General features: G+C 37.8%; 1 protein-coding gene across 1 annotated transcript; it reads right to left on the bottom strand.

The window, feature by feature from the left end:
• Positions 1-627: 627 nt before the first annotated feature.
• LOC108679500 (GTP-binding protein GEM) lies at positions 628-11,247 on the bottom strand. Its single transcript, XM_047884252.1, has 9 exons — positions 11,156-11,247; positions 9,184-9,317; positions 8,605-8,785; positions 8,310-8,418; positions 6,788-6,881; positions 4,724-4,815; positions 3,265-3,457; positions 1,784-1,884; positions 628-1,255 (listed from the first exon to the last, which is right to left on the bottom strand). The coding sequence occupies exons 1-9, from the start codon at positions 11,239-11,241 to the stop codon at positions 1,103-1,105; spliced, it is 1,143 nt and encodes a 380-aa protein (XP_047740208.1). The 5' UTR covers positions 11,242-11,247; the 3' UTR covers positions 628-1,102.
• Between the last annotated feature and the right edge of the window lie 9 nt (positions 11,248-11,256).

Raw genomic sequence — 11,256 nt, 5'->3', positions numbered from 1 at the left:
TTGATACGTCCTTACTGCTTCAATATTTTGTTGCAAATTTAAATTAAATCCCGAAATTCCGACAGAAACTCAAGGTCTTTCGTTTCCACTGCATTATTATCAGATTTGAATATCTGTTAGCGTGAATTTGTACAAACTCTAAGTTTATTTATTATACAATATGTATAATGCAACCCTGAAGGACCGTTTCGTGAATTTAATAAATGGAATTTATTCGAGATTAATTATCTCGAACATTAATTAATGCGCGCTGCGTGTCCTGAACGCTTAAACGAGTGCGAAGTAACAAACTACAACAATAATAATTATTGATAGTTAACCCTTTCAATTTCATTCAAATGAAACATTTTAAAATATGAACAAATTCTGTCGATGGTGAAATGTTTGAGCATAAAAAGTGGTAATTGCAGATAGCATTGGAAAATATGGTAGTAAATAACTAATTTTATTGATAGATGAGGCTGCCTCGCTAAAATTTGCGAGCTGGGATCCGAAGCCCGAGTATATGACGTGGACAGACAATCCAGCAACAATTCGAAACATGTAAAAATTATCATGAACTAAATAATATTAACAGTAAATAACTAAAATTTAGGTGATGATAATGAAGAAAAATGGTAAGTGAATATATACAACATTAATGTATTAAACGCAAAGTATAAGAATCTATTGACTTGCATGGAAATATATGTTAAGTTTCAATTATTAGCCACTCTACCGCTTCACACTTTTTCTTAGCAACAGTTGATTATATATCTTTTACGATTATTGTCACGATTACAATTGAGTAATTGCGAGAAATTTTGGAAATAGCTGATTATTGTTATAGTTTGATTAGCTGGTGCGAACATGTTCAAGTGTTTTTAAGCATTTCGGAAACATTCACAATTATTTAGAAGAAGCGTTGAATCTAACAATAAAATTCTATCAAGAATTTCAAACGAATCGTTCGACTCACATCGGAAAATTATTCAGTGGAATTGAACAGAACGTTAAGAAAAGCCTGAAAGCCTGAGTTCGAGAGAAATGTGTTGAAGCTCCCGAGAGAAACAGTGCAGATTCTAATTCATTATTCATAATTCAAAGAGACTAGACACAAGCTTTAAAGCTTGTGGAGATTCTCGCAAGATTTGGACTTAGAATCTATGGTGCACATTTTGTGCAATATGTCCTTGGCAGCCTGCAGCGACAGCGATGTACGTGACATCGAGAGTTTCTTCAAGCGCTTCTTTTTGGCCGCCAAACGCAGGCGAATCTGCCCAAAAGATGTAGGATTAATGCGATTATTTTAGGATAAAAAAATAATTCAAACAGAAATTATTATTGATCGCAAAAGAATTTTCCTTGAGGCTATGACAATGTGGATGCTTGTCGTATTTGCCTGTTTGATTTTTGCTGGATAAGGGAAAGTGTGAATTTCAATCGAAACGTTCAACTCGCATTAGAAAATTCTTCAGTGGAATTGAACAGAATGCTATGATGAGCCTGAGTACAAATACTATAAAAGTATTAAAACAAAGTTCATTATTGCAGTACTAAAAGTACTGCAATAATGACCGGCACTGCCTAAATCTTTAATATAATTCTTCTAACGCCTTTTGCCTTACACGCCTCTTGCCTCACACGCCTCTTGCCTCACACGCCTCTTGCCTCACACGCCTCTTGCCTCACACGCCTCTTGCCTCACACGCCTCTTGCCTCACACGCTCCTGCTTCACGACCCCCACCAGCAGCTCATCCACGCACCTGCTTCACGACCCCCACCAGCAGCCCATCCACCCACCTGCTTCACGACCCCCACCAGCAGCTCATCCACGTTGTGCTGGAGGCCGCTCGACGTCTCGATGAATTTCGCGTCGTGGTGCGTGGCCGCTGCTTTGCCTTCTGCCGGTCATCATCAATCAATTAAATTAAAGATCATTTAAGGTACATATTCGTCGTCTTATAATGAATTGGACATACTGTATTTCCGAGGTTTTATTTTTTCTGTCCAAGTAATTTTATTGATGAACAAATCATGCATTCGGAGGTGTAATGAATGGAATTGTTTTGTTATTAATGCTCTGCTATTATAAGTCATTTATTGCGATGGCGGGTAAAATTATTAAATAAAAAATCAAAGTCCGAAAGACAAGCCGTGCAACTTTCTTCAGACAGTCTCAAAAGTCAGTAATTTTCTTTGAGATTTTCGTACGCTATTATCGGTTTGCTTGTTATTTGTAAGTTGTTGTATTTGGTCGCGAATCGAGTTCGCCGAGGTCAGCTTTAACATTATTTTTAGCGAAAAGTTTCTTTGCAGCGATTGAGTCCCGACATCTTGTTGCTTCGGGTTTTTTTCCGCGGGAACGAAATTAGGTCAGAGATGAACCTCGAAATCAAACCCAGTGTTTAAATTGCGAAGTAGATTAATACAAAATGCTGCTCGATATAAACTTAATTCTGAAGCATTTTAATGACAGCAGCAATTAAATAGAGCTGATTCTCGGTGATGAATTTGTGTTTTTGCAATTCAAGCGTTTCGAACTTTCGGTGAGCATGAATGAATTTAATTTGCAATTTAAATTATTATGTTTAATTGGTTATCTCATAGTCTGAGTTTCTTTGTATGAATATGAATCATCCGAAAAAATTATGAATTTTTTTAAGTAATTCTGTACTAACTACGGATTGCATCCATGTTCCTGAATTTTCGAACTGGGATAGAGCTTAGCTTTGACACTTTTTATTCTTAGATACGATTAATTTTTGTTTATTTTTTAGTGGATTAGCTATTTAATTTGGACTTAAAAATAGATTTTGGAAATTTGTGCAAACAAATTGTTTGGAATACCTAATATAGAGACCTAGAATGGTTGAAATCATATCAACTGAATTAAATTCGCTGTTTTTGTGACTCGCTGAAGTCATACAGTGACTCGATAAAATCATACAGTGACTCGAAAAAATCTTTGTAGTGACTCAATGAAATCATGCAGTGACTCGATGAAATCATGCAGTGACTCAATGAAATCATGCAGTGTGTAACTGGATGTAATCATTGTAGTGACTCGCTAAAATCATACAGTGACTCGGTAAAATCATGCAGTGACTCGATAAAATCATACAGTGACTCGATGAAATCATGCAGTGACTCGCTGAAATCATGCAGTAATTCGATTTAATCACTGCAGTAACTCGATGTTATCATTGTAGTGACTCGGTGAAATCATGCAGTGACTCGATAAAATCATGTAATGTAGTCCTTGGTATTACAAGACACCATACCTTCGCTGGACACGCTCCTGTTGCGTACGAGGTCCACTTTATTGCCGACGAGTATGACTGCCATCTTGTCAACGCAGCTCTCCCGCCAGAGGTAGTTCAAGACGTCCTCCGCCTTCTTGAACGACGCGCGGTCTGTTACCGCGTACACCACCACGCACGCGTGCGGCTCGTACGTCGTCAGGCAGTTCTCAACCTGCAAGATACGAATATTGAGTAAATAAATTAATGAGGAGGTCAATACTGCTTTCGATTGTGATCAACTAAATCAATTGAAAACTAGTACGTCGTCAGGCAGTTCTTAACCTGCAAGATACGAACTTTGAGTTAATAAGTCAAAGAGGAGGTAAAAATTACTTTCGATTGTGATCAATTACATCAATTGAAGACAGTACGTCAAGCAGTTCTCAACCTGCAAGCTACGAACATTGAGTTAATAAGTCAATGAGGAGGTTAATACTACTTTAGATTGTGATCTAGTACATCAATTGAAGACTTTTACGTCGTCAGGCAGTTCTCAACCTGCTTGGTATAAACTTTGTGTAAATAAATGAAGATATCAATAAACAATATTTCGTTTTCGGATGACAAACAACATCAATTGAAAGTGATATGCGTGAATGACAGCTAAGTTTAAAATAACCCTATCCATCAATGTGAGGACTATAACGATAGTTTTTTGACTGATGACTTTGCATTTTCTCATTTTCACAACTAGAGTTTAACGGCTAGTGTTGCCTCAACTTTTACACATGGCGCGTAACTTTTGTTTGTAGTTGATAATTTCCTTGTTGCGACACCTGAATGTCTTATTTTTAGTCTTGACGCCGGCTGTTATGGTTGGCGCGAGACGCAGTACTTTAGGCTAGTTCTTTGATTAAATTTATTTAATTTTTTCCGTTAATTTTCAGACCTATGCAAAATAATTTCGACCACTGTAATCAGACACCGTATGCAGTATAGCATCCGATACCCTGTTAATTGTGTTTTTTATGTTATTAAAATTTATTTCATCTACAAAGTTTGATTACTTGTGTGAATTACACTCCTGGGCAGTTCAAACGTGAAGACCATTGCTAGATTGGTACGTATCCACCCTAGGCAGCAAATCAGTGGTTACAGCTAGCCTGCTGGTCGGATGACGGTGACCGACTAAAGTGTTATCTGTGCACGTACCATACGGAGGCGAATTAAGAGTTAGCTGTGCACTGAATGGTGGAACTTTAGAGTTAGCTGTGCACCATATGGTGGCGACTTATGAATCAGCTGTGCACTACATGGTGGGACTTAAGAATCAGCTGTGCACTATATGATGGCGACTTAGGAATCAGCTGTGCCCTATGTGGTAGCGACTTAGGAATCAGCTGTGCACTATATGGTGGCGACTTAGGAATCAACTGTGCACTATATGGTGGCGACTTAAGAGTTAGCAGTGCACTATAGATACGGTATCGGCACCCACCGACATTTCGTGCGCCGGATGATCTATGAAGACAACTTCGTTCTCCTCCTCGTCCAGCAACACCGAGACGCTCTTCTCGCCGAACTCGTCATCTGTTGAAATTATCATCATTATGCCAGTATTGGATTTCATATTGATATTATTCTACCGCCAAGGTATTTAAATGCGTATCAATAAGCATTTATTTTACACATTTGAAAACATTTATCCATACTACGTATATTACGAAACGTAATTTGCATGCTTTCTTCATATAAACTTTTCCCGATGTAAGTCACATGTGTAATTTCTGTATATTAACATTAACCCTCTGTTCATTTACTTGCAATGAAAACAATGTTTTTTTTTCTCTTCAGACGAGAGTTAATCAAATACTAGCTTTGGTAAAAAATTAAACCTTTTATTCTCGTTGCCTTTAGTTAGAGAAAATTTTTAGAACCTGTACAAGTTTGCACTAATTAAACAAGGCGTCCTTCCGGTGTGGCTTCTGTGCAATTGACCGCTTGAATATTGCTACGGCATTCCATTCGTAAGTAGGTTATTTCTCAGTAATTCATAATGAAATATTCTATCATAAACCTGATAAGCTTCAAAAATTAATGCTCAGTCAACTTAAAAATTATATTCATCATTATAAACTCTAACATTGATTTTGGAATGCATGATTTTAAATTCACTACTTAATTAGAGTCAAGTTTTTATGTGATGCAGGAGAAAGGTTGGAAAATCTTTGGATGTCAACACTTTTTTTTCCTTCGTATCAGTAGCGACATTTCCATCCTTTATGTGGGCAGTTTGTTTCAGGCTCGTCCTGAGCACCGGAAGTAATTAGACGGCCTGAAAGACGATGCTTCACAAAATGAGGCTCCGTATTTTCGAAAAAAAGTAGAGAAATGCCAAAAGGACGACAATCTTTCCTCGCCTTCGTGCAGTTCAAAATAGCAACCAATTCATGTGTGCTGGCCATTATATTCAGAGCCCGGATTACAAGGAAGCTTTTGTGTTCCATCTGCACATTGCATTGCTCTGGTTGTACAAGATTTTTTGAAATATATTGTACAACTTGTCCACGAATATTCTGTTTAATTTATGCACTAATGCTTCACGTTCCTTTCTGTCCGAGTTATTATACATAATTTTAGCTGCTGCCAAAAAAAGGTGACCTCTATACCTACATAACATACTTTATCATCATGATGTCTGCAAGATTATTGATGTTCAAAATAATTAAACAACAAAGTTAACACATTAAAAGATCGGGAAGATAATACATATTAGATCAGGCCAAGGGAAACAAAAGGTTTTCCTTGCAACGCTTATTGTTATCACTAAGGGCAGAGGATATGGTGTGGATTAAGAGCTTCATTAAGCAGCTGCAAGGATCTCGACGGGAGCCATTAATTGCCAGGGCCTGACGAGACCGACGAAGGCACACCACTAATGGTGGTACGAGATCATGATGCCAGAAAAGTTTTACGACCTTAGCCATGAAGTGGATTGGAATAAAGAACATTGACACTACAATTTCGTTCATAATAAACTAATTTAATGTCATCGGAAAAAGAATGTGTCAACATTCCGTAAATCATTCTATAACTTGGAATTGTATCAAGTTATACATTCAAATTGTGTACTACTTCCTTGTTTGAGTATAGTAATTTATGTCAGTATATTCTATGAGATCACAAACAATCCAAGGTCTTACGGTTATATTTATGCTCCTCGGTTCAGGCATATCCTGCTACCGTACAGGCAAACATGAAAACTTGCATATATCTATCTTCAAAGTATTAAAAAAGTTGTGGCTGATGAATGGGATTTAAAAAATTTTTGCGAGTTAAGTGAGTGGCGAAGTGGAGTGAAGAAGGCTAATATTTGAGTCATGTATATCCTTATCATGCATGCCTAAAAGATCGTTTCATGAGGTTTGATTATTAAAATAATATGGGAACATTCGTCCCCGCCATGGATTAAATTTTGATTGTTCATACTAGTAAATCATTAATAATAGCTGAGCTCAGTAATAATGAGCTCAGGAACCAGCATTGCATGAACTGAACTCACCGAGGGAAGCGTCGTACGTGTTCATGTACTCGGACGTCATAAATTGGGACACGAGGGCACTTTTGCCGACGCCGGACTCGCCGAGCAAGACGACCTGCAAAGGAATGAAAGCCGGTGCGCCGTGAATGAGGTTTGGACTGGAGCCTTCAGTTGTTATCAATTTGTTCTTCCCGACGAAATTGATACTTGAAATTATATTTGATATAAATGATGCTTTTAATTAAAAACCACTAGGTACGAATAGCATTGACAACGATAAATGTATCAGCGACGAAAGGGTTTATTAATAATAAGACAATTCCAGTAACATGTGAACAAAAATAAGCTATTAGTTACACTAAACATTGAAGCTATTTGAACTGGTCTACATATCGTCGGATTCTGCATATTGAAGTGCGAAAAAATCATAAAGGAAAAAGCTACTGAAAAGTATACGAGCAAACTTGTCCGTTGCGAAATACTCGGGCTCAAATTCAATACATGTTTTGAGTGAAGCGACGCTTTGTACTCTTGTTAATATTATTATTATATTATTATTGTTATTATTATTATTAATACTATTATTATTAATTTATTCTATTCAGTTAAATCATCAGCTCGAGGGTCACAAGGAAAGATTTTAGAAAAATAGAGCAAACAAAAGAATGATAACTTAAATAATTCTGGATACGAAAAATAGTCATTGTTACGAGCACAATAAAATTTAGAATTTTTAACCAATATTATATCACATCCATACAAGAAATTTTTGGCAATATTGATAATTTGTTCACTTGAGAACTGTGAACATCCTAAGTGAGCTAGAACTGTGAACATCCTGAAGCATAATGATACATAGCAGTGCTACATGTAACAGGAGCACAACTTGGAAATATAAGATTATCGATTAATAATGAATACCGACAGAGGTATCATAGAATAATGCAACAAAAATTCACATCGTGAATGATTCTCTCGGTTTAGATAACGTCAAGAGGTTTGGAAACCCCAGAAATAATCTTCATGGTTTCGTCTTACTTGGAATCTTGGAAGACCCAAATGAAAACCCGACAACCAACTCCATTAACTCTTTGGAACAATAAAGGAAAAGCCGAGATGATGGAGCAGATCTGCCTGAAAACCTCATAGCGAAACTAGACGCGAAAACATGAAGCTATTAAAGCACGGGTATTGTGGTCCATCTCGGATGTTGTGCGAGCTTTACTTGCATAGAAGTTTTGGCAGAGCTTGTAAACTGAAACTCAATGCAAAATCTGGGTGTATGTAATCTAAATTTTCAAGGAATACTGATGTGTAATTTCATTTAAGAAAACTTTATCACGCGTAATTGTCATTATATTATTTAAAAACCTCGAAGAAACAACGTACCTTAAAATCAATTCTGGAAAATGAAATTAGCCAAATTTTATAGCTGAAATTATTAAATGCATAAAGAACAGTTATCTTTTTTATCCAATCCAAAATTTTTTCATTCGAATCAAGTCAATACAACAGTATTTATCTACTTTTTATCGGAACTAACCCTATACTTTGTGATGCCCACGGAATTTTCAGAAGACACGTAGGAAGAGCCGCAACACGAGCCTTCAAACGGCGACCTCTCCCCGCTCCGGCCGCTACGACTGGAAGGTCTAAGGAATCAATTAAATCAATCAATCTAACAAGTAACGGTTTGAGCAGCAAGAAAAGACAATAATTTACGTACTGTAAATCAGACAAGAGATCAATTTCTTTTGCAGAGATCAATAATTAGAGATCAAGAGATCTCTTACTACAAAGATCAAGAGATCTTTCATTATGCAGACATAAAAATTAACCTTGATACCGTTGAGCACACAGAAGTGTTGGACTTGGACCGCTTGGAGATAAGAGAGTCACCCCTGTTGATGACGCCCTTGGACGTGATGGAGAAGGTGCGCAGTCGGTAGATCTGGTCACAGGCTCGCGGGTTGTATTGCTCGGGCAGAGAACAAACCCGCGGCCGATAGTGGTCCGGCACTGCCTCATGTACGTAAACAAGTCTTATTATTTTGAATAACACAAATAAATATAATGTAGGTGCTCCAATTTGAACGCTTCCATAATGTCTGCTTAACACTCGAATTATCTGAAAAATTTTTGCAAAAAATAATTACAACGAACGAATACTTTCGACATATATAAATAATATGCAATTAAATTCTCACAGTAGGTAACCAACACATGATTGAAAATATTACATTGAATAATTTCTAGAAATGAACAGTGTTCTTAAATGGGTTTGTGATTGTTTCTTTGTTTTTGATCAGCTTTTATGATATTTGCGTGATTTCAAGATTTGAACAGCCATTATCAAGGATTTTAAAAATGCCCAATGTAATCATAACCAAAACGAAGAAGAACAACTCAAGCCGTACCCGGGAGCTCGAGGAAATTTGATGGCCGTCTTTTGCAGTACCGCGCCGACACGAGCGGGGCCACGTCCCCGGTCTCGCTGTCCCGCGACGTGCGGCGGCTCGCCAGATACGCCAGCTTCCCTCCTACGCGGGGACTGGCAGTGAGGGGAGGAGGAAGGGGATTTAGCATAGCATAGCATAGCGGTTTCGGCGTTTATTAGGCCGTAGGCTTGTCGCGATTCTTAACATCGCAGAACATTCACAGCTTGTTGCGATCTCGAACTCACAACACACCTGCTCCAAATTCTGCTGTGCTTAACCGTCCGGCCTCCTTGCCGATTCTGACCAGAAACTGGCGCACAGAGCTGGGATCGAACCCGCGCCTCTCTGCTCCAATCTTGGTACTCTGAACTGTAACCACTGGGCCACTGTGGTTTAATCAAGCAGAAGTGCGTTACAGTACTTTAAGCATTTAATATTATGCTTAATGCCGACTTAAGATATTCAGTTTTGAGATAATTTCAAATTTTATTTAATATAAGTTAAAATTCCGACGAACTCCACGAATATTGAGGCTGTAATCGAACGATAATTTTGAGCATTTTTAAGCTAGAGAGATCAGTCGATCAGCATTGCTCACGGTTGTGAGTCGGTCTTTGAAATTATCAGAGATAATGCAATTCAAACCCCAATGATGTCCTTTATTATTCTCTCAAAACGCGTTTTGTAAATATTATTAACTGCTGAGAAGAAGTTTTTATTTTCATTTTAGTTTGCCACTTATTGCTGCAAATTTATTTCAAATAAATTGGTGTAGTTGCTTATTGTTAAGAATATGTACTTTCGGCCCCATAAATAGCTACTCAAAGCCACGAACTGTTCAGTACTAGATTCTCGGTCATGATCCAGCCATATTTGTATGTGATTGAATAGAATGGAATAGAATAATCGGCACCGAAGAAATAGGCCCGTGGCCTGTTGCCGATTCTTGAATTTTTCGTGACTTGAATCACAAGGGATCCGGCATTTGGAACCCGATCTTTCCACAACTGATGATTGTTTGAGGTAGCTGCTGGACTTATTGCCTGGTCTGTAAGGTGCTAGGCATTTCAAGACTGAACATATGCTCCTGCATAGCTTCATTTAGTCTGTTCTTCAATCAATTATGTTCGGGCATACTGTGCTGATGAGTACATGCTAACTGAGCTGGCCCCGGATTTGAATAGATTGGATCAACAGATGTACATATATGTTAAACACTGAATACACCTGGATAAAAATGAGGAGTCTGTGTTGGTTACAGTATAAGTTCAAGTAAGATTTAACCCGTTTACCTGTGCTGGTACGCTAACACAAACTATTAACGAGCTCAGAAATCATGATTAAGATTTCACTTCAGAATCATGAAGAAGCTAAATGGCAAGAATGGGTGGCGAGATATGCGTCTTACGAGTTAGGCGAAATTGTCATACTTGCATCCCATCTTTCTTGTCAAGTATACAGTCTGAGGACGATGATGCAGTGCCGCCCATCATAGTCAGGAAGTGGGATAGAAAATGCAATTTAAGCCAGAGGCTCTACGATAAATAATCTATATCTATCATCGGATAAAAATATGCCAATGTTCTTTTGTTCATTTTTGTGTGTGTGTATTTTTTTGTGCCAATGTTTCTTGTTTTGTTATTTATTCGTGTTCATATTGGTTGATTCCAAAATTTTGTACCAGGCGTAGTATCAGTTCATTTTTCGGAATTGATTTCAAACGACGAAACTGATTTTTATTTCAGGCTAGGCCAAAGTTGTTCATAGGATAAAAATAAAGATGTACTAGTATACTGGCCTTTGTCATAAGCATGAATATGTAAAGTTCATTTAAGTGTTTCTGATCGTAGCATAGATGAGATTCATATTGAATACTCTATTTTGTTTCCCTGCTCACCAGTATGCAGATGAATTTTGAACCCATAGAACAATTTGCAAATATTGTACGTACCTGTTGTTAGCGGGTGAGCCCGGTTGAGAACCCCTGGGTGATCTGGGTGATAGTGGAGTTGCTGGGGATCTAGGGGATCCCGGCATGGGGGAAGTAGGGGG

Source organism: Hyalella azteca, unplaced genomic scaffold, assembly GCF_000764305.2.
Source record: "Hyalella azteca isolate HAZT.00-mixed unplaced genomic scaffold, Hazt_2.0.2 contig15032, whole genome shotgun sequence".
Lineage (NCBI taxonomy): Eukaryota > Metazoa > Arthropoda > Malacostraca > Amphipoda > Hyalellidae > Hyalella > Hyalella azteca.
Note: the sequence above shows the minus strand (reverse complement) of the source record. Positions and strands in the feature narration are given on the sequence as shown.

Coding starts and splice junctions, on each gene's coding strand:
- LOC108679500 (XM_047884252.1), bottom strand. CDS start 11,241: ATGCCGGGATCCCCTAGATCCCCAGCAACTCCACTATCACCCAGATCA. Junction 8,786..9,183: donor AAATTTCCTCGAGCTCCCGG/GTACGGCTTGAG, acceptor TACATGAGGCAG/TGCCGGACCACTATCGGCCG. Junction 6,882..8,309: donor TGGGCATCACAAAGTATAGG/GTTAGTTCCGAT, acceptor ATTCCTTTGCAG/GTCGTCTTGCTCGGCGAGTC.